Source organism: Symphalangus syndactylus, chromosome 4 (genome assembly GCF_028878055.3).
Source record: "Symphalangus syndactylus isolate Jambi chromosome 4, NHGRI_mSymSyn1-v2.1_pri, whole genome shotgun sequence".
Taxonomy (NCBI): domain Eukaryota; kingdom Metazoa; phylum Chordata; class Mammalia; order Primates; family Hylobatidae; genus Symphalangus; species Symphalangus syndactylus.
In genome coordinates, this window is record NC_072426.2 from 102,779,362 (window position 1) to 102,804,181 (window position 24,820).

Sequence of the window (24,820 nt, forward strand, 5' to 3'; positions counted from 1 at the left end):
CCTACCTTGTTTGCATGATCGGTTGGGAGAACCTTTGACTTTGAATAAGCAACTGAAGATGGGAACCCTCTAGCAATTAAGCAATGAGTCAAGGAGCAGCTTAATATTGCAGCCATAGACGGCCTCTGTGAGGGTCTGTTGACTTAAGATTTGAGTGAGAAGATTTGGGAGGAGGATGGGCAATGAGGGTTCCTACTATTTTCTCTGTCCACTGTGCTCTACACAAGATGTTTATTTTTAATGGCTTGGTATAAGAGTGCTCATACAAGTAGGCTTCAGAGGGTAGAGATAAAAATTTTTTCTTGACCTTAATTTTTCCAGCTGATTTAGGTATTCGACACAATTCCCAAGCATATTGTCTATTGTGTGCCTCTTAACCATTCTAAAAGACAGTATTCAGATCACAGATGAAAATATTAGTTGAAAGGCATGATAAACACCTTAGCATTCCCACAGTTAGGATTTAGATAAGTAATTCTTTTTTATTTATTAGCTTCTCAATATCCAACTTACACTATGTTCTGTTTTAGAGCTCTCTTGAAAAATCCTCTGTAAAAAGGGAAATAAAAATAAAACAAAGCATTTCCTTTGTACTCGTATTCTGCATATACTAGGCATTCAGTAAATGTTGGTAAATAAATTAATGATTTAATGAACTCTACATAAGGGAGGCCGCAAAATAAACATTAAAACATTTGTTTTGTGACTTCAATAAACTTAAATGTATCATTCATAGGGAAGCAGTATATGACAAGGAACACTGTATTTAGTAGCACAGGAATCACAATTGTTAGAGAATTAAAAAAGAACAGTGACATGAAGACTTCAGTAAATAAGTCTTTAAAGCCAATTAAGCTTCTGCTTTATTAAAGTAACTGAGTATATGATGAAGGGTAATAGAGATGGGTAAGATTTATCAGATTCAACTGAATAAAATATAGGGTATACTGAAGTAAAGCAGTGTTAACAGTTTTTTTTTTTTTTAAGTATGAGACTACCGGGGATGAAGATTAGTTATGCAGCATCTGGGAGAATAAGAAAGTCTGATATTTATACATTATTTTAGAAAAGAATTGACATTTTATCATATTATGATATCTGGTTTTACCATCCAAGAATATGGATGATTACTAATGAACAGAGTAGCAATTTCATTTTCATGCATTTATTCAACAGCTATTGAATCCTTTACTGTGAGGTCACATGGGACAACAGTCAACATTTTATTATATCTAAACATATTTACTAGCTTTCTTACCTGACTTTTTTGAAGGTTAGCTTCTTCTAAGAGTTGCATGCTATTTCTGGCTCTTATAATAGCCTCATACCTCTCATTTTCTAATTCATTGCACTTTGCTTGTAGCTCTCTGGTCTGTTTTTCCAGATGTGTATTTTCTGTTCTTAATTGGTTGGCTTCTTGGATTGTCACACATAATCTAGAAATCAATAATTACAATGGGAAAGTTAAACTTTTTTAAAGGGAAGGAGGGACATTTACTGAGCATCTACTACAGGACAGGTATTATGCCAGTAACTTTCACACGTCTTAATATTTTCTCATTTGATACTCATTACCCTTCTATAAAGTAGGTTTTACTATCTCTGTATCTTCATTTTAAAGAACAACAAACATACTCAGAGAGGTTAGGCATTTGATTAAGGTCATATGGCTAATGAGCAGTGGGGCTGAGACTGAGCCTGGATTTTCTGATCCTAATTATGTTATTATACTTGTTATGGTATCACATTGTATTATATAGTTACATGACAATGATAGAAAGCAAACCCTTAAGAAATGAGTTGTTCTTTACATTTATATGGTCTTTTCTCTTTTCTCCCCTTTCACACTCTTTACCCAGATAAGCTATGTTAACTTACTAATGTATATCTTAAAATAATTTTCTCAATATTCATATGATCATATGTACATATATATGTATATATACTCATATACACATAAATATACACACATATTATACATACAGCTAACCACAGGAGCTTTTTAAACTTTTGTTATAACAATAAAAATCATAGTATACACCCTATTCTGTACTTGCTTTTCTCATCTAATGATATAGAAATCTCATCAAGTTAGAAAGGCTCCTTCCTTTCCTAGTCTAATGAATGTAACCTCATTTCACTGTTAATTTGTATTTCTATATTAGAAAGTTTAGGCATATTTTCTTCCTTTTGTAAGCCATATGGATTTTGTTCTTTGAACTTCTTCTAATCTTCTTTGCACATTTTTTTCTGATGGGTTGTTTACTTTGCTCTTCCCTTTATAAGAACTCCAAATTATAAATATTAACCCTTAGTCTGTCCTTTATGCTGCAAATATTTTTTTTTCCAAATCTACTTTTTCGTTGTTGTTGCCTATTGACTCTATTTAGGGAATCTTCACCACACTAAAAATTTAATACAGCTAAATTTGACTATTTTTTTCAACTTTTGGGATTTCAGTTTTTATAAAGATGGTCTCGTTCATCCATAGATTGTCAGTGTAATCTCTTAGATTTCCTCCAAAGATTTCCATGACTTTAATTTTTACCCCTAAATTTTTAATCCTGACTCATTTGAATTTATTCCTGAATATGATGTAAGAGAGAAGTTCAACTTAAGTTCCAGACTAATGGCCAGTTGTATGAATACCAGTAGTAACTAATGAATTTCAATACTTCTATTATCATCCCCAAAATATGCAAATATCATATATGCAAATATCATAATTTACCAGTAGATTGTTTCATTGATCTACTTATTTATTTATTTATTTATTTATTTATTTGAGACGGAGTCTCGCTCTGTCACCCAGGCTGGAGCGCAGTGGCGCGACCTTGGCTCACTGCAAGCTCCGCCTCCCGGGTTCACGCCATTCTCCTGCCTCAGCCTCTCCGAGTAGCTGGGACTACAGGCGCCGCCACCACGCCCGGCTAATTTTTTTGTATTTTTAGTAGAGACGGGGTTTCACCGTGGTCTCGATCTCCTGACCTCGTGATCCGCCCGCCTCGGCCTCCCAAAGTGCTGGGATTACAAGCGTGAGCCACCGCGCCCGGCCGATCTACTTATTTATTACATGCTCAACTCATTCTAATTTGATTATTGTGGCTTTATAACATGTTTGGTAAGACATTTTATAATTTTCTTTGTTATTTGTTATTTTCAAGCATTTCTTTTTTCTAAATAGTAGAAGCAGCAGCCTTCTCTATTCTCCCCACTACCCTCCACTACCCACATCAAAACCCTCTTCCTGTCAGTCAAGTGGTTTATTTTCTCATGCATTTGGTAATTTTTGATTAAGTTCATATCTGTCTAAACTTAATCTGTGGGAATCCTGAGGGGTCTGTGTTCAAAAATATTTCCCCCAAAGGTTTACTATTGCTTCTTCCATGCACCAGGACTCCCTACCAATCTGTTGCCACTTTAGTTTTTGGGGCTGAGGTTTCCAAATGAACAAATGGTATAATATTAAACAACAGGCTCATACGAGGGCAGAGTTATGGTTACACATTCTCAGAGAAGACTACAATGATTGTTATGATTTCTTTTTTCCATTTGGCTACATGGTGGAAATAGTTTTATTTGTTGGCTATTGTTGTTAAGAAGCAGGATTTTTTTCTATTTTAGTCTTTTAATGAGAGTGTAGTTCCTTCAGGGGTTCCAGCCTGCCTAAGGACATTTACCTTCTTGCGACATTATATAGATCCAGCCCTGACTTCTTTGGCAGGGAAGTCATTTATTTGTCATTCTCGTTTTAGCTTCCTGTTTTTTTTTTGTTGTTGTTTGTTTGTTTGTACGCTTGAGAACTCCCAACTATATAAGTTGAGCATTTAAATGTAATTAAACAGTTCATGCTATAAAGTTTTTATGCTATTAGCATTCTAATATGTAAGTTAAAGAAACAACTTCGAAAACAAATCATGTTGTAATTTATCAAGATGCTTACATTAAGAGGGTTTTTTTTTTTCAGAATATTTAGTCTGACATATTATGTGAATGGAATAGTCTGCACAATCATTATTAATCATTACTTTGTTTTCCTCCATTTCTAAACTGTATTACAGAATTGTTGGTCCACTCAAATATCTGCCTCAAATCTTAAGAATAGATGTTAATTGTATATTATGTCTGCTGTATCTGGCTTTTGTTCTTCCTTTATACTGATAATATTAGACTTTACCTGAGCCAAGAAAACAGGGATGGCTAAGAAATCCTCCCACCCTTGTTCTCTAAACCCCCTCTATCATTTTGTGTTTCAGAATAGAGTTAACAGCATAAAACAATCCTACTCTCGCATATTCCAAGACCCACCTCCATCCCTCCTCATGACTCCCATAAGACTCATGCACACCTCGTTTATCCGCCTATATAAAACCTCCCGCCCCTTCCTTATCTTTGAAACCTTCCTCATTAATGAGCATTCTCCCTACTGCAATAGCCTGAATAAAATCATCTTCTGAATTATCTGGTACATTTGGTCTTTCACAGTACTAAAGACTCACCCAACTAAATCTTGAGGAAAAACAATTGTATCTAAATTCTGTTTTTCAATCACTTTCATATTACTTTTTTCAAGCTCTCATATACATATATCCTATGGTAACTTAGCTTTTAAAATGTCTTCAGCCTAGGAAGTGAGTATTTGCTGAAGAAAGGAGAAAAAAAGTGATTTGGATTCTGATTAAGTAATGAATGATATATAAATCTGGGTGCATTGTTTAGTAAATATGGGTGAAATCTCAAATATCAATTCAGGTGGATAGTGGCAGCCAACCAAGAGTCAATTATATTATTGAATAATTTTCTTTCCCTAACAATTTAAGCATATGTGTAATGAAGGTCAGAAGGTATTGGGGGTGATTATACAAGTAAGTGATGCCTTTCAATCAGACTTCATTTAAGTTTTTACTTATTTTTTTAGAAACCCTATTTTTAATAGTACTATCCATTGGTGAATTTTCCCTATTGATGATAATCCTTTGTATTTGTTTAAATAGGTATAAATGTTGTTTAAGGACTTTTCTCTGTCATCTACGGAGATAATCAGATATCACCAGATATTGGCCACTCCTAGAATTCCAGAACCTAAAACACTGGCTGGTACAACAGTAGGTGCTCAACACACGTTGAAAACGTGATGCTTCACCTGTGAATACGAAAGCCCCTCTTAGGAGGGAGTCTTAAAGACTTTTCTTCTAACAATGTATGGAAAATCATATCTAGTCATACTGGGGCATATCTCAACTATCTCTTAGACCTTTTTCTACTACTCCTGTTCAGTAGGCATAAAAATAGAAGTTTCAAGTATGCTTTGCATATGTCTCCTTTATACTGCCCAAAATTACCACAAACAAACAAACATATAAAAATTATTAAAACTTCATTTCACTTCTTTTCTTCTCAAATCTAATTATTATTGATTCCTTTAAGGATCATACTTGTTTTCCTCTACCTATATTAGCTATTCTAAATATTAGTACACAAAAGGCATTGTTGATGTGGGGGGGCAGGCATATATTTATTGTCACTTTTATTATAGTCATTGTGTCAAATGAAAAGATTTTATTAAACAGATAAATTATTCATTTATAGCAAAATAAAATCATCAAAGCACTTGGAAAATGTCATCTTTTCAAGATGACTTTTAGCATCTGGTTAAAAATTACTTCTTAGCTTTAGAAAAAGACAAATATATATTCTCCCTACCTAAAATAAAGTCCACAATCTATTATCAAGTCATGTGGCTCAGAGTGTACAAAGAAAAAAGATTTTTAAAAAAGTACTACATGGACCATTCTGATATACCAGTGTCCTATATTCAACAGTTTGCAACTATGATGGTATTGGCATTTGAAATGTGTGGGGACATTTGGTAGTTACAATGCTAAGGGGTGTGACTAGAATTTAGTATTTGGTGCCAGGGATGCTAAACATCCTGTAGTTATTGGCACAGTCTCAAACAACTAAGAATTGTCTCACTCAAAAAGCCAATACTCCTGTTGAAAAACATGACACCAATTGATGATGGCTATCAGGGCAGAGATGAGTGATGAGTAAAGGTATCCGAAGGGGCACTGCAAATTAGAATTCCCAAGAACACAAGGGAGAACAGTACTGGGGAGCAGGATGCACTAGCACCTTGCCTTCTGGAGGACCAAAAGAATTGATGATCAAGTTTCAGCTTGCAAGATTTTTCTGACATATTACGCCCAAGATACAAAAAGAATCTACATTTAGCTCTTGAAGCTAAACCTTTTTGTAGGATTTATGGTTCATGATCCCTAAAAAATAGTTTTTAAAAATAACATTCCTCTCCTTTCTTTGCCTTCCATTTTAATGGTTTATTTCTACTGTAACTGTATTATTTGTAGAAGTACACAATTATAGAGGGATTGAGGTAATATCAAATTTCCTCTTAACTATGATTTTAAAATTTTAACCGCTCTTTAGAAGAAAGAAAGATTTCAGGTTACTGAGGGTCAACTATGTTCACACCAAACTCTGCAGGATGACCTGAGGAGAAATGGAAATAAAGGTGTGCTTTGTGCTCTGCAGTACTGATACAAAAGCATGATATCAAGGGTTTTATTTGTCTCCCAAAAAGCACTGGACTAAATGTGGTACAATTATTCTCATTCAAAGTTAAATTAACGTACTTAGTAAAGGTTCTAAAATCATATTAAACAAATTATCTTTGAATATATATTCAAAGTATAGCAATGTGTTGAATACAACTTTTAATAAACAATGTCGATTAAATCAGGTTTTACACCTATGATTATAGTTTTGATTTAGAGTTTATAAAATATTTATTCTACTAAATATCACACACTAAAACTCTATTATAAAACATCTTTTAAAGCATATCAACAAAGCTAGGTGCATTTAACAATTTACCTTATTTCTAATTGTTTTATACTAGACTGTAACTGCTGTAAGCGCCTATCTGATGCTTCCTCTCTTCCATGGGCAGACACCACATCCTTCTCCTAGAAAATAAAGAAACTAGAAGCTTACTTTGAGTATGTGAAAATTCAATACACCATTATACAGCATAAAGAAAACAGTTCATGCTATAAAGTTATTATGCTATTAGCATTCCAATATGTACATTAAAAGAAACAATATGACTTTGGAAACAAATCAGGTGTATAATAAAAAGGAGGGGAGAACTTCATCATCAATCCTGTGTTAATAAAAAATACTCAAAACAGTTATTGCACATAGATTTCTACCAATATTTCAAACTATTTCTACAGTACAAGTCTAACAAAACGAGAGGGATTTCTATGCAGATAATCTGCCTTTAGAATATGCTCTCTTAACTATATTATTCTATGTCTCATTAACTATCAAGGTAATCACAGGGTCTTTCTTCTTTCACACAGTGATGCTTTGACCTATATTAATAAATTTTATTTGTATTAATTTTCTAAGGAAATTTCTTGTTCATCTTTTCCTGCTTCATGTGTTAACAAATATTTTTTATGATGCCATAACTGTTTTGTGTTTTTTTTTTTTTTGAGACAGAATCTCACCCTGTCGTCCAGGCTGGAGTGCAGTGGTGCGATCTTGGCGCACTGCAACCTCTGACGCCCAGGTTCAAGTGATTCTCCTGGCTCAGCCTCCCAAGTAGCTGGGATTACAGGCGCCTGCTACCACGCTCAGTGAATTTTTTAATTTTTAGTAGAGACGCGGTTTCACCATATTGGCCAGGCTGGTCTTGAACTCCTGACCTCGTGATCCACCCGCCTCGGCCTCCCAAAGTGCTGGGATTACAGGCGTGAGCCACCGTGCTCGGCCAAATTCTTTTCTTTCTTTTTTTTTTTTTTTTTTTTTTTTTTTTAGGGTCTTGTTATGTTACCTAGACTACGCTCAAACTCCTTGGATCAAGTGATCCTCTTGTCTCAGCCTCTCAAGTAGCTGGGGTTACAGGTGCACACCACCATGCCCAGCCTAAGAATGTCATTTTAATTCCTCTATTGCTTTTAGCTATATCTGTTTGACCTATTTTTTAGTGGTTGCTGTAGAGATTACAATATGCATCTTGAACTTATCCAATTTATTCAGAGTTAATATTTGGATAATAGTTCAGAGAAGACACTGGAACCTTGCAACAGTGTATATCCATGTACGATCCCAGTCCTGAGTGCCATTGTTGTCATATATTACATCTGTACAGTTTACAAATCCACCAAATACAGTGTTATTAGTTCTGCTACAAGCAGCCATCTTTTAAAGATATTAAAAGTATGTACACATGTTATTTCATATTTGCCATTTCTGTTGCTTTTAGTTTCTTCTTATATCTGAGTTGCCATTTGATGTCATTTCCTTTTAGCCTAAAGAACTTCCTTCAGAATTTTCTGAATGCAGGTCTGCTGGGGACAAACTCTCTCATTTTTGGTTTATTTGAAAATGCCTGTATTTTGCCTTCATTTTTGAAGTATAATTTCACTGAATATAGAATTCTTAGTATTTTTTTCTTCAGCATTTGAAATATATTATTCTAATACTTTCTGTTTCCACAGGTTTTTTTTTTCCTCCCTTCCAGCCTTTATTTTTGATTCAGGGGGTACATGGGCAGGTTTGCTACATGGGTAAATTGTGTATCAGGGGGTTTGGTATACTGATTATTTTGCCACCTAGGTAATGGGCAGAGTACCTGATAGGCAGTTTTTCAATACTCACCCTCCTCCCATCCCCTACCCTCCAGTAGGGCCAGTGTATATCGTTCCCTTTAGTGTCCATTTGTACTCAATGTTTAGCTCCCACTTATACGTGAGGACATGCAGTATTTGGTTTTCCGTTCTTGAGTTAATTTGCTTAGGATAATGGCCTCCAGCTGCATCCATATTGCTGCAAAGGACATGATTTCATTCTTTTTATGGCTGTGCAGTATTCCATGGTGTACACATACCACATTTTCTTTATCCAGTCTGCTGCTGATGGGCATCTAGGTTGATCCTATCTCTTTGTTATTGTGAATAGGGCTGCGATGAACATACATGGGCATGTGTCTTGATGGTAGAATGATTTATATTACTTTGTTATATACCCAGTAATGGGATTGCTCACTTGAATGGCACTTCTGTTTTGAGTTCTTTGAGAAATCTCCAAACCTCTTTCCACAGTGGCTGAATAGTTTCCATTCCCACTAGCAGTGGATAAACATTCCCTTTTCTCAGCAATATTGCCAGCATCTGTAATTTTTTGACTTTGTAATGATAGCCATTCTGACAGGTGTGAGATGGTATCTCATTGCGATTTTGATTTGCATTTTTCTAATTCATAGTGTTGAGCATTTTTTCATTTGCTTCTTGGCCACATGTATATCTTCTTTTGAAAAGTGTCTGTTTATGTCCGCTGCCTACTTTTTAATGTTTTTTTTTTTTTTCTCTTGTAAATTTGTTTAAGTTCTTTATTGATGCTGGATATTACACCTTTGTCAGATGCATAGTTTGCAAATATTTTTTCCCAGTCTGTTGGTTGTCTGTTTACTCTGTTGATAGTTTCCTTTGGTATGCAGAAGCTCTTTAGTTTAATTAGGTCCCACTTGTCAATTTTTGCTTTTTGTTGCAATTGCTTTTGGAGTCTTCGACATAAAATCTTTGCCAGGGCCTATGTCCAGAAGTGTTTCCACAGTTTCTTGATGAGAACTCAGCCATTAATCTTATCATTGCCTCTCTGTTCAGGTCATTTTTCTATTGCTACTTTCAGGTATTCTCTTCATAATTGGCTGTCAGTATCATTGTGATGTATCTCAAAGTGATTTTGTGTTTACTCATTGAGATTCTTAAATTTTAATGTTTTCCACCAAATTTAGGAAGTTTTCAGCCATTATTTCTTTAACTTTTTTCTGCTCCCATCCCCCTCCCTTTGGCAGTTCCAATTACACTTATGTTGTATTGCTTCACATTGTTCTACAGATTTCTGAGCTCTTGTTCATTTTTCTTCAATCTTTTAAACTCTCTGTTCTTTGGACAGGGAAATTTCTATTGATCTGACTTCAAGTTCATTGATTATTTCTTCTGTCTTTCCCAATCTATTTCTGAGTCCATCTAGTGAAATTTTTATTTCAGTTGCTGAACTTTAAAGCTCTAGAGTTTCTTTTTTAAAAATTATGCTCCAGTTCTCAATTAAAATTATCTATCTCTTCCTAGAGACTTTAATTTAAAAACAGATTTTAATTCCTTGAACATATATATAATAGCTGACTTGAAGTCTCTGTCTGCTAAATCTAACAGAGATCCATTTACAGTCAGTTTCTAATGGCTTCCTCCCTCAGCACCTCCCCCGCAAGTATAGGTCATGCTTTTCTGTCTAGTAATTTTTGAAAACTCGATAGTGTAGATAATACATTGCAGTTACTCTGTTTTGTTCTTTTGAGCATTAAATTTTTATTTTTATTTTTTAGTTCAAGTAGACAATTATCTTGCTTGGTCTTGAAATTTGAAATCTGTTCCACATACAGTAGGTAGCAGCTGATATCCGTAATTAGTTCTTACTGCTTTCCACTGTTGCTTTTATAACTAGGCTCTGTGCCTACATAATTTGAAGATCAGTCAAGATTTGGGAAGAGTTAGGGTTCATCATCTTTGTGGTTCCCTTGCTTCTACAGATTCCCCTGTAATTTCCAGCTGCCTTTCTAGCTTTGGGCTTTGTCCTCTGATACTTCAAACAATAAGGAAGTCTTCAGTATGCTGATGCTTCAATTGCACACATTTCTCGCATGTATTCAATTATAAAAGTAACAAACTCAAATATCTAGTTCCATACATCTCTATCTTTCAAAAGTAAATTTCTCTTAGGTCTCTGCCTGCTTCTTCACTGGCCTCTCTGGGGTCCCTTCCCGACTTCCACATGCATAATTTAGTTGTCAGGCATGAATTTGGTAAGAATTTACACTCAGAATTTGGCTCTCACTTTTTCTGTATGTTTCTCTTGCTGCCAGTATTTCTTCTTTAAATTTCCTACTGCTGGCCGGGTGCGGTGGCTCACGCCTGTAATCCCAGCACTTTGGGAGGCCGAGACGGGTGGATCACAAGGTCAGGAGATTGAGATCATCCTGGCTAACACGGTGAAACCCCGTCTCTACTAAAAATACAAAAAATTAGCCAGGCGTGGCGACGTGCACCTGTAGTCCCAGCTACTTGGGAGGCTGAGGCAGGAGGATGGCATGAACCCGGGAGGTGGAGCTGGCAGTGAGCCCAGATCGCACCACTGTATTCCAGCCTGGGTGACAGAGCGAGACTCTGACTCAAAAATAAAATAAAATAAAATAAATTTCCTACTGCTTTTCTAGCCCTCAACTTTGATCTGGGTACCTTAAGCCCATACAAAGGTGTTTTCTGAAGCCACAGCTGTGGGGTTTGGGAGAACCATCAGGCCAGAAATCTAAAATTTAACAATTCTTATTTCTTTTACTTCTTTCTGTTTTGGGTGCTTTCTGGTGTTTTTAAAAATTTATCCAAGTTTTAAAATTGTTACCTATGGGAGGGTTCTTGTAACACTTAAAAAAATCTATCATTATTAGAAATCTATAATCAACTTTTTACAGATTGGAAATAAGGCTTAGAAAGTTACATAGCTAATAAGTCCCAGAGTGAGAATTTTCAATAATTATATCTATCTAAAACTAAAGCCTGACTTTTCCTTGACATCCTTCTGAAATTTCTATTACATATTAAAAAGAACCAGTCTATTATGCCAATAAATACTTTAGTAAATAACATAAAAGTAGTATTAAATGCTTGTTTTCCACCTGCAAATAACCAGTTAACTGAAACTTGATGTTGTATCAATTTGCCTTTCAGTAATGATGTGTTTAGGTGTGATTATGACGTTTTATTGAATTAGGCTACAGAGAATGGAAATAAAAATTATTTATAAAGTTGTTTTCAATAATATAGTTTAGCTTCCTACTTTCTAATTTTAAGGGTAATAAAATAATTAATTCATCTTCTGACAATCCTCTTTAACACCTAATCCAAAATAAATCAACAAAATAGAAAGAAAACGAAGCAATAGATACCCATTTGTCTTAGAAACAGAAAATACCTTCTTTTTCATCTGTCCCTGCAGATCTTCAGTCACATTAGTTAACTCTTCCACTTTTGCTACAGCAACTCTCAGCTCTAATTTGGCTTGCCTAAAAAATAAAGTAAAATAATAAATACTGTTTTCATAGACCACTAAGAATAAAAAATTAGAATAGAAATCTACATTTGGTAAAATCAATTCTAACTCTTATCTAAAATGGATCCATGGAATAAATTTTGGAAGATTCATTTATTACTAATGAAATGCATGTAGAAGCGATTAAAGAGGAAAAAATATAGCTGAATGGTGAAGGGTATGAAGTGGAGGTCATGAATGCTGTATTTGGGTAAATTATATTATATACCAAAGTAATTCAATAAATTTCTTGAAAAAGCACTTTATCATCTTGATACATTACCTAACAAGAGCTCCAGTGCACTAAGAAGAATATACTTATGTCTATAATATCTTTATAGATGGAGATGGAGATATACTGCTGATTGGACTTTCTATGAAAATGAACTTAAACTTCAATACCTTGATCATTCCATAGACACCAAAAGTTTGTATTATGTAAACACTTAACATAAATTAAAACATTTGTTCCACCATAATACAATGTTTATTTTCTTCAGAGACTGTATTGGCAATGAATGAAAAAGACAAATTTTTTGAACATTCTAACAGAATCAAGTAAGTTTCAATATCTTCTTGACTCCTCATAGGAAAAGATTTTAGAACAATAAGACTTTCTTAAACAGAAAAAATGATTTTTAATATCATCATAATTAAGCAGTAAGTGAGTATAAAACCCTTTGATTATCTAAAGAACACACATTTTTAAAAAGAAAAATACTTTAGTGTAGGAACTGTTCCCTATTTCTTAATTACATTTTATGTATGTATCTAAATGTAAATCATATTTGTGCTATAAAACTTACAGAAATTATTTGAAGCAAAATTCACAAGTAAATGTTAATTCATTTCCTTTTGACTCTTTGCCTTTAAAGCTGCATTACTTATATAGTTATAAATTTCCTACAATAGAAAATACAAATCCAATAATAGCTGATAATATCTCAGGTAGTTATTAGTGCCAGGGACTGTTGTAAATGCTTTGCAGTCATCTCACTTGACACTCAATAATAACTGTGAATTAAGACTACTATTATATCAAACTGAAGTAGAGGAGAGCAAGGTTGACAGAGGTTTACTACTATGCCTGAGGATTCACAATAAGTAATAAAACTAGTATTCAACGAGTCCCCTATGACAGACTGCCTACCCTTACATGGTCCTAATAATATTTTATACGATGAGGCATTTAAGAAAATGTTTTGCTTTAAATTAACCAAGATTATAAAAAAAATCAAACAGGGTGCGGTGGCTCATGTCTGTAATCCCAGCACTTTGGGAGGCTGAGGTGGGAGGATCACAAGGTTAAGAGATCGAGACCATCCCGGCCAACATGGTGAAGCCCCATGTCTACTAAAAATACAAAAATTAGGTGGGTGTGATGGCGTGCGTGCCTGTAGTCCCAGCAACTTGGGAGGCTGAGGCAGGAGAATCGCTTGAACCTGGGAGGCAGAGGTTGCAGTGAGCCGAGATCGCACCACTGCACTCCAGCCTGGTGACAGAGCAAGACTCCGTCTCAAATAAAAAAAAAATCAAACAGAAATAGATTTTTTTCATTTGCAAAATGATTCGCTAAAGGACAAAACAAAAACCACCTTATTCATGTAAAATCTACGTCAGGCTGAGAGATAGTTTCAGGAGTATATCTACAATCTAAATCAACAAATGATTCTACTAGTTATAAAATCCTATACATTTTTAAAGGAAAATCTTAAGGAATAATATATTTAAGTAGTAAGGATATAACTGAGAAAACTCTGAATAAGCATAGCAACCACACTGATTTGGTTTTCTTACTTTCAGAAAGGAAAAAATAACTGCTTGTTCTACTTGTTTCATGGGATTGCTGAACAAGTAAAAATAGATAATGTATATTAGAGTGTCCTGTAAACTGTAGGCAAGATAAGGTCATAGCATGATCAAGGAAAAAAAAAAACCTGTTGGAGACACAGGAAGCAAGGTACAATGTGGAGAACACTAGAGGCAGGGACCCAATTCTGTCACTAACTAGTAATATGTCTTAATGCAATTCACTTGACCATGCTGCACGTCTCAAAGACCTCATGTCCAACAACAGAGGTGGATTAGGCAATTTGCCAAGACCAAAATTCTATGATTAGATTCTTTCCTTATTTTAATCTAATTGGCCTGAGTCTATTTCTAAGTTGTCTTTCAATTGTGTATTCCTTTTTCATTCTTTGGCCCAAACTTTAGCTTCATTATCACTCATAAGACTATTCCAATAGATTCCAAACTCATCTCTTCACTGATGGTCTCCTCTTTCGTTCATTCTTTATAATGTATCTTATCCGTTAAAAAAGTTATCTAGTAATAAAAACTCCTATTCAACAATGATTCCTGGATTCCACACTTTTTGGCATAAAGTCTACACTCCTCTACATGGCATATAACGCCAGTCAACATCTAGCCTCAAACAGTCTCATCTCTTGCCAATTACCCCCATGTAATTTATATTCCAAGTATAATAAAATACTCACTCACTGTTTCCTAAATACATCCTTGTTTCTTTTTTCACACGTTTGGTTGGACTAGTCTTCTCCTTCTTTTTCTAACCAATTCCTTAATTTTGACCTAGATCAAAAGTCTCCCCATCTTCAAGTCTTTGCTAACTTCTCCTTGGCAAAAACCCCATATCTCAATACTTATAATACTTTATACATTATTAACTGACCACACTGTATTGTAATCAATACTATAGAGATTCTCCTTTGTGGAACTGTGAGTTCATAAAAAATATGCAATGTAAGATAATTAAAAGCAAGGATCACATCTTATTAATTTTTAAACCTTCAGGAGATAGCACAGTACCTGGGGCATAGAAGACAAATAAATCAATCATAAATGAATGAGAGGGCAAAAGGAAAAGGTGGGGAGAGGGGGAGGGGGAGGGGGAGGAGTAGTGGGAGGGAGAGGGAGAGGGAGGGGGAGAGGGAGAGAGAAAGAGAGGGAGAGGGAGAGAGAGGGAGAGAGAGAAAGAGAGAGAGAATGTTACAACTATATCTTGATATTTTACCTAGATCTTACACACCCAATTTAATATTCATGTGTGAAAAATTCTAGAAAAATAATTTTATGAACAATTATTCCAAATACATATTATCTCATATTCCTTTGAAACGAAATCTCCTGCTACATAAGTAAAAAGAAAAAAAAAATAGGCACTGGACTTAGACTTAATTTGGAAGTCATTATAAAAAAAATTCTGAAAACATTCATATTATATTCACTAAAACACAAATACTATTTTTTTGGGGGAGGAAATAAGTAGTAGTTTTAAATATATTTGTTTATTCCCACATTGTTCCATAGAACAGTTAGAAAATAAGTAAATAGTTCTTTATATCTATTTTTGGCATGAAATGTTGAAAAAAAATTCTAAAATAAAAGGCAGAAGGCCTGTCTTCTAGAACTGACTCTACCAACACAAAAGGTATGTGAACTGGGCCAATCACTTAACCTCTCTGAGTCTTAGTATCTATAAAATGGAGATAAAAACAATTTTTCCCATATAGCTCACAGAATTTATAAAGTTCAAATAAGTTAATACATATTAAAGCATTTTCTAAATTTTACTGTAGTTTATACAATGCAGCTACCATCATCATTTTGCCTTTTATTAGATTAAATTGTCAGGAACTGTGTAGTAAAGTATTAATTTACAGCTGGACTGGGAAAGCTCTGGGGATGCCTGAATGTCTAGCTTTGACTCTTAGCCAGTATATGAACAGTGGGATTTATGATGTGCTGTTTAAAGTATGAATCTCTCCTTGCAGCCTGCAAGTTGATTTGTTTACTGATAATTTTCACCGGGTATAACTACATAGCCAGGCTAGGCTATGTGATCAGTGTGGCAAAAAAAATGACCCTGATGGGAACTCCTGCCTGGAGCTCTCCTGAAGCCAAGATTCATTGCACAGATCTTGGTGGCTCAATGTGGAGACAAAGCATGTCTGTGTATAAATAAAGGCCCTAGGGCGCCTATCCTGAATGTGTCCTGGACGCTAGATGCTTGCCTGTGTTCTTTTTCTGGCTGCACAATATCCTTTGGCCTTTAAATAAATGCCTTCTGTAAGTATGCTCTGTGCAGTCTTGTGAGTTCTTTTAAATATTCAAGCTTTTAAAATTTTTGAAGGAACTAACAAAAATAATTCTAATATTATTTTATGGAGAAACTCAATAATTATGTTTATACTATTTACATGCAAATGTTTTAGATATGTCTGCCTGTGTATGTAATTTTATAAAAGTCAAGAACAGTGTAACAAAAAAATTTTGATTTAAAAAAACACAACTAGTTAACTATTAACAATCTTGATGTCATAACTACCAAAGGATTTTATTTTTGCTTCAAATAAGTATTCTAAAAAGTACATTACTTTATTTTCAGGTATGCTTGTTAATCCACTTTATATTCCTGGGATTTTTCATTAATGTATTTTTTCATTTCTTATGATATTAAACAGATTTGAATGACAATTTTCTTTTTTTTTTTTTTTTTTTTTGTGACGGAGTCTCGCTCTGTTGCCCAGGCTGGAGTGCAGTGGCACAATCTCGGTTCACTGCAAGCTCCGCCTCCCGGGTTCAGGCCATTCTCTTGCCTCAGCCTCCCGAGTAGCTGGGACTACAGGCACCCGCCACCACGCCTGGCTAATTTTTTGTATTTTTCAGTAGAGACAGGGTTTCACTGTGTTAGCCAGGATGGTCTCAATCTGCTGACTTCGTGGTCCGCCTGCCTCAGCCTCACAGAGTGCTGGGATTACAGGCATGAGCCACCGCACCCAGCCGACAACTTTTTAAAAATAAAACTTTGTTAAGCAAAATTTAATCAAGTATAACATAAAGGATAGGATATAATACTAGATTTAAATTACACCATCAATTTGGATGGAAATTAAAATGCTTTAATTATCAATACACTTTTTTGAGACTTAACATCAAGTAAAATGAATCTATTTTAAGACAAATTTTTATCTGTTTCTTCCTGCACTCTCATACAAAGAGAATCCTAGAAATGTTTATAATGCCTTTTTTGCATACAGTGAAAAATGGTAAGATTCTGAGATATAAAAGCTAGTTTTTGCTGATTTGATATTCTTAATTTTTTCCTCTTTAAAATAAAAAAATGCATACGTTAGGTAATTTACTAAGGACTTTTGTAATTACCCAGTATAATAAAGCCAATCATTTACATTTAAAAACTTTAGAAAATCCTGAAACATAATTTTAGACAAAGTTTTAAACTTTTAAAATCACTACTGCTTTTAGGAAACCGAGTAAGTACCAAAACTGGAAAAGTTTTATTTCAAATTTTTTCCTCTTCCCAATCTTTACTGGCAGTCTAATAGCGAAACCTATTCAAGACAGAACGGTTCTGAAGAAATTCTAAAAGCAGTGGATATTATAATCCATACACTGAGCTATCAAAACTTTCCAAAACAGTGGCTCTTCAGTTTTTACGTTATTTGTGTATTATTTATAGACAAAGTTAATTCAAAATTATACATAGTTTTAGGTAATTCAAAATTCTAATTTCTATGTTAGATATAATATTCTATGATACTAGTAGTAGTGTCCATACTTTGTGTGTATGAAAGTGAGCTTTTTGCAACTAATATGCATAGGCTTTTTCACATCATATATAGATAGGCTCAATCTGAGACTTATTCATTCAGGACGTCTGCAGGCAGTACTTGGTCATCTCTGTTTTTCAGAGTCTCTACAGGGGATTCTGATGTATATTCACTGTCTTAGATTACAAAATACCTACAGAATTGACAATTTACTCTTTTGTAAACGATGATTACAAGTATAGTCTTAGAGTCATGTAACTTTGGGTAACACTGACAAAGTGCAGAAAATATTAATTCATACTCTATTATTGATCAGACTATTCAAATCTCTTATGCAACAGACATGCTTAAAACATGTTTACTTCATGCCGGCAATGTTTGAGGTGCTGCAGTAGTGTGGTACAAAACACAAGAAGGATTTTTCTCCTTCATAGATGATCATATCTACCCTACCCAATTTAAACTTTCAGTTCAATAATGTAATTATAGTGCTATAGTAATCTTGAGGAGGGCCACAAAGCAAGCATATGTTAAGCAACACAAAAGATTAAAATAAAACATTATGATTCTGAGTATGCAGCACATTTACATTTAGCTGGGAGAATATTGAAGTGAGAATTATTTAAAGCAAGAATTGGCAGAGGAATTATATATCTCACAAGAAGAGACAGAGAAAGCTTTAGGAAGAAACAAGATAAGCACAAGCATAAAGGTAGGTAAGTGTAGGGCTTATTTAGGGAAGATGAGAAATAAGACTGTAAAGGCCATGGGGACTACAATGTCAATGACCTTAATTGACAGTTAAGTTATCTGTATCAATTTAAAGGCAAATGCGGAACTGTACCAATAATGGTATCGCAGCCCAGGGCTGCACTTTAGAAATTTAAACCTGACATTTGTGAAAAAGAATAGACTAGAATGATAGTTCTGTCTCTCTCTGTAACCAATATGTTATAATAAATGAGCAAGAGGGAGGAAAAGTCTAAACCAGAGTGATGACAATACTGAGATAGATGGTGCAAATTTTACAAAGAGAATTTAAGGGATTCCACGCATTCATTCTTTGAACAAATATTTATTGAATGCTTATAACATGCCCGGCACTGTGAATATAATTTGGACATGCTGAGTTTTAAGTGCTGGTGGCTCATCAGTTTTTTGTTTGTTTTATCTCTATTTCAGGAGTCCTAGAGTTATTTTACTGAGCACCTACATGTACTATACCAAGCACTGTCTGTTGCGCACCTACATGCACCATACGAAGCACCGTCATCAGCACTGGTGATGCAGTGGTAAACAAGGAAGATAAAGCCCCTATCTCATAAAGTTCATATTGTAATGGAGGGAGACAGGCAATAAGTATTTCAATAAATCAGGTAATTAAAGAAAGTGACAATGTTACAAAGAAGATGATACGGGGAAATAGGAAAGACATGGGTCATCAGGGACATCTATGGTAGAAATACCTGAGCTATGACCTAAAGGATGATGAGGCAAACTGAAGAAAATTTAGGGTAGGAGAATTACAGGCAAAGATAATTAAGAATAAATGAAAGAATATGAGAAAAACAAAGAAATGACAATTAAGCTGGAATGTATCACAGAGAAAAAAGTGTAAGATAAAGTCAGAGAGGAAGGTAGAGGTCAGATCACATAAGGGCCTTCTGAACATACTAGGAATTTTGGAATGTGTTCCAATTGCAATGAAAATCCACTGGAGGGTCTGAAGCAGGTAAATGATGTGATATATTGTGTGGAGAATGAATTGCAGTGGAATAAGAGTGAAAGCAGGTAGACCAGAGAAAAGGGTACTGCAAACAAGACACGGTGGGGTAGAGGTGATATGGATGATGACTGGATTTGTGATCATCTGCACATAGAGCCAACAAGAGCACATGTAGAGATGAAGCAAAAGAGAGCAAGCAAGCAAAAATTCTGAGGATTGGTGATGGCATTAGCTAGTAAGATAGAGAGGCCCTCTACTCCTTCAATCATAGCCATTCTACTTTTATAAGTTTAAATTCTGAGGTTCCATGTATAAGATTTCTTTTTTAAAAAAAGGAGTTTACTGTCAAAAAACAAAAAGTTTGAAAACCACTGACCTAGCAATTCAATTATGGAACTCAACAAAGTGATCAAGGTCAGAGGTGTATACTTGAGAAACATTAGGGCTGAAAGTTTAAATTGGGTAGGGTAGATATGATCATCTATGAAGGAGAAAAACTGAGTCACATGGTTAGAAATCTAAGAAATGTATACTTTTCAAACATAGGATAAGGAAATAGGGGAAGCAAAAGAAGCAAAAAACAAAACAAAACAAAACAAAAAAAAACAAGCAACAAAAGTCAGAGAAGAAATCATTGCATAAACACAAAAGTCCTGGTAAAGAAATGTTCAAGAAAGGTAGAAAAAAATCATCAGTTAAGGAAAATCAACAACCAAGGAGAATGAGGGAGGCATTTTTAAGTCATAAAAGGTACCAGTAATTCTTGAGGAGAAGAATAGATGGGCGGGGAGGGGGGGCTGAATCCAAACTGAAGAAAATTCCAAAGAGTGACTATAATAAATACAGATTCTTCCAAGCCACATCAAAGAATAGGAAGAAGAAAGTATCTGAGGAGTCATCAGGGAGATCTATGCATCTGAGGTCTTAAAAGAACCATGCAAAAGAGAAACTAAGATTTCAAAACAAAAAGAATATAAGAATATAACTGAAACATACAGGAGGGAATAGAAAGAATTTGGGATTGTACAGTTGGCAAGAAATGGGGGTACAATATAATAGAAAGAGGAGAAAGAAAGAAATGGTTACTCTGGTCCTAGAAATTACAGCAGCAACAACAAAAGGCAGATTTCCCAGGTCTGGGAGGTAAATAATCCACTACTTATTACAATGTTAATAATAACTCCCAAATCTACTAGCAGGTAATTTGTAAGTACTGTATATCCTACCTACAGAGGTTGGATACTAAAGTAGAAGGGAGGTGGGCAAAGACAGTAAGTTATATTACATTGCAACACTGCAAGGAAGGTAATTTCATTTTCATTATAGCAATGAGGAAACTGAAGTCCATGCAGTTAAACAACCTACCCAAGTCAATCACCAGTAAATGGCTGTTTCAGTCTGAGTATCTGTGTCCCTGCAAAATTCATATGTTGAAATCTCATATAAATACAACCTTCATATAACTCTCAATGTAATGATATTACGAGGTGGGGCCTTTTGGGAGGTGATTAGGTCATGATAGCAGTGCCCTCGAAAATGGGATTAGTGCCCCCATAAGAGAGGCCCAAGAGAGGCTTGTTTGTCCCTTTTACTGCGTGAAGACAAAGAGAGAAGGTGGCATGTATAATCAGGAAATAGCCCCTCACCAAACCCCGAATCTGCCATTTTCTTAACTTTGAACTTCCCAGCCTCCAGACTGTAATAAATACATTTCTGTTGTTTATGAGCTATTCAGTATGTGGCATTTTGTTATAGCAGTCCCAATGGATTAAGACAATGGCAAAGCCAGAATAAAAAACTAGGGCTGACTTCAAAGCCTATGCTTTTTAAATTTCATACCACACAGAACCACATTTTTAAAGACAGGTGTACAAATGTAGTGTATTTGCAAAAGCAAGTTATAAACATCAATTAAAATATATTTTGACAGAAAACAGTCATCTACTCTTAGAGGCAAAAGTTCTGAACAATGATGTTATGTATCTGTTTTATTCTTGCCAGACTCCCAAACAAGAAATGTTAATATTAATTAACTGTGGCTAAGGTTCCACTCTTGACCAGTGTGTTCTGGAAGTTTAATAATCTTCTTACTGTCTCTTAAAGATTGAGAGAAAAAAAATATAAACATCATTGAATAAAGGTGACAGTAATCCCTTTAAATAACATTAAAGTAAAACAGTGTGAAGAAACAGAAAACTGACAGCAAAGCCCTATTTCTTATCTTAAAACCTGTTTTCCATGCTCAGAAAACTAGCTGCCAACACATAAGGAACTGTCTGGCAATTCTATGACTAAGCACATCTGCTCAGGGCCATTTCTCACATGGGATTGTTTCCAAGATACACTATGAATCAAAACTAGTGATCCATGAATTCCAGATTTCCATAGCATTTTTATAATAGAAGACACAATATTATTTAAATTAGAACATGAAACATCTGAGAAAAATCTGTTAGCTAAAATAAAACTATTACCTAGCAAAAGTACATGTCTTTTAAAAAATAAGATAGTATATAAAAATTATCAGCACACACATTTGTAAAGAAAAAATATGCATTTGTAAAAAAGATTAAAAATGAACACAATGAATATATACAAACTGTGATTTATATAATTTACCTTTTCAGATTTAATATGATAGAGCAATACTAAGAATTACATTCCTATCACATCAGCTCTAATGCTCTTCAATGAAACCACTTATATATAAGTAATTTTGCTAGTATATTTTAAAGATGTCCTGGATTTTATTTCATATTTAAATGTAGAGAGAGCACTAAACATAAAAAATATTTAAGCCTCTAGCACCCAGTCAAACTTTGAGATTATTGGTAATAAAAACAGATTTAAAAGTCAATACAGCTTAAAGTCTGGATCTATAATGAGAAACACTAAAAATCTTTTTAATTCATTGCGCAAAGCTTCTATTAATTATATTAAAATGATTGTTTTTCCAGGTGTGCTGTTTTGGAAATCAAACTTCTAAGTGGTCACACATTTCTGTGTAGCTGAAGGAGAAAAAATATAATTTTTTAAAATAATGACAGTTCAAGAAAATAATTGTGCCCTGGGAGGTCAAAGAGCAAAGGACACAAATAGAAAATCCACATGAATAAATTAGCCTTGTCTCTCCAATAAAGTGCAATTTAATTATTTAATTAACTGACTCACTCACTCAAAAAGTATTTTTTTGAGCACCTGCCATATGTCTAGTACTGCGCTAGATGATGGCAAGATAAACATCACCAAATCATAATCCATGCCTTCCAGGGGCTCAAAGACTAGGGTAGAGAGATGGATTTGTAACCACTTAATAAAGTGTTAAAAATGCTGTGACATGGTAAGATATCAGATCTAACCAACTGCATCTTGCTTCTAACCTCCAAACTCTCTTTGTCCATTCCTGGGCATAGGCTGAACTAGCCTTCGGAAGGAATTTAGTTTATAGTTTAAATAGCCCTTCCCGAAAGCTAGACTGTTCTTGTAAAATAATGAAAGGCCACTAGCCACCAAGTTAGGATGAGAGGGGCTGGAATTCTAAATATTACCAGCCATTTAGTCTGGAGGTCGTAAGATTTGCAACTTCCCCAATTACTCTTGAAGATAACATTACTATTGTGAACCTAAGGTTGTCGTTTTAAGATGTCTTTCCGGCCGGGTGCGGTGGCTCACGCTTGTAATCCCAGCACTTTGGGAGGCCGAGGCCGGCGGATCAGGAGGTCAGGAGATCGAGATCACGGTGAAACCCCGTCTCTACTAAAAAAATACAAAAAATTAGCCGGGCGTGGTGGCGGGCGCCTGTAGTCCCAGCTACTCGGAGAGGCTGAGGCAGGAGAATGGCATGAACCCGGGAGGCGGAGCTTGCAGTGAGCCGAGATTGCGCCACTGCACTCCAGCCTGGGCGACAGAGCGAGATTCTGTCTCAAAAAAAAAAAAAAAAGGATGTCTTTCCAGGTTTTTGCATTTCTGACAACCGGATGGCCCCACCTGGACCTGCCAACCGTTTCTGTGGCCCCTACCCAGGAACAGATCCTGCATAAGAGGACAGCTTCGAGTCCATAAAGAGGACAGCTTCGAGTCCCTATGATTTCATCCTCGAGCCAACCAATCAGCACTCCTGACTCACTGGCCCCCTACCCGCCAAATTATCCTTAAAAACTCTGATTCCTGAGTTTTCGGGGAGACTGATTTGAGTAATCATAAAACTCTGGTCTCCCGCAAAAAAAGAAAAAAAAGAAAAAAATGCTATGACAGATGTATGTGCAGTCTACAGTTGAGGCACACAGGAAGAAGGCATGTTTGGTACTACAGGAGACTCAAGATGAATAATTTGTCAAGCTGAATAATTTGGATTATATCCTATAGGTATTTAGTAGCCATTAAAGGAGAGTGACATGATCAGACATATTTTAGAAAGATCACGTTGATAACAGTATAAGAAAGGAAGATGAGTGCAGTAAGCTAATTTAGAGGTTACTACCGTAGCTCAGATGAGAAAGTGATGAAGTGAAATATCAGAGAAACATTTATAAGGTAGAGTTGGGACAGAAAAGAATTTATGATGTCTCCTAGTTTTCTGAATCAGGAATTGGATGGTACAATTCACAAATATGGAGAAAAGATCTGAGAGATAATGATAAGCTTAGTTTGGAGCCTACTGCTTTTCAGGTGCCTCTGAGCAATGTGGGTAGAGATAACCAGGAGAACCCTGAGCTAGACAAATTTAATGAGATCTCATCCTCATAGAAACTGTCAAAGCTACAAGTGTGCATGAGATGAAATGGGTCAAATTAAAACAACTTTGAGGCTATCACATTATACATAAACTTATTATAAAGACTGTTTCTACCCTCAGAGCACAGATGTACATTTTTAAGTTCTCAATGAATATAAAATAAATTGATTGGACAAATTATAGGCTCCTTACATGAAGATAATATCTATGTCTGTTAATGAGATAAGTCCTTAGTGGCTAAATTATTATTATTATTTTGAGATGGAGTCTTGCTCTGTTGCCCAGGCTGGAGTACAATGGCACAATCTCAGGTCACTGCAACCTCTGCCTCCTGGGTTCGAGCAATTCTCCTGTCTCAGTCTCCTGAGTAGCTGGGATTACAGGCTCCCATCACAATGCCCGGCTAATTTTTGTATTTTTAGTAGAGACAGGGTTTCACCATGTTGGCCAGGTTGGTCTCAAACTCCTGACCTCAAGTCATCCACTCGCTTTGGCCTCTGAAAGTGCTGAGATTACAAGCATGAGCTACTGCACCTGGCCAGCTAAAATTATTTTTAACAAATATTCTGATGATGCCACTCTGATGAGAAGTTA

At 35.2% G+C, this 24,820-nt stretch overlaps 1 protein-coding gene across 12 annotated transcripts in view; it reads right to left on the reverse strand.

Moving 5' to 3' along the window:
* The window catches only part of SCLT1 (sodium channel and clathrin linker 1), a 215,444-nt gene that overhangs the window by 86,498 nt on the left and 104,126 nt on the right, over positions 1–24,820 (reverse strand). For 9 of the 12 annotated variants that reach the window (XM_063638194.1, XM_063638195.1, XM_063638193.1 and 6 more), the window contains 3 exons: positions 12,058–12,148; positions 6,895–6,986; positions 1,259–1,436 (listed from right to left, as the gene is read on the reverse strand). In XM_063638194.1, coding sequence (XP_063494264.1) covers positions 1,259–1,436; positions 6,895–6,986; positions 12,058–12,148 — 361 coding nt within the window. Of the gene's footprint in view, positions 1–513; positions 550–1,258; positions 1,437–6,894; positions 6,987–12,057; positions 12,149–24,820 lie in introns of all 12 variants that reach the window. The other 3 variants (XM_063638191.1, XM_055275876.2, XM_063638196.1) reach the window with 1 other exon arrangement.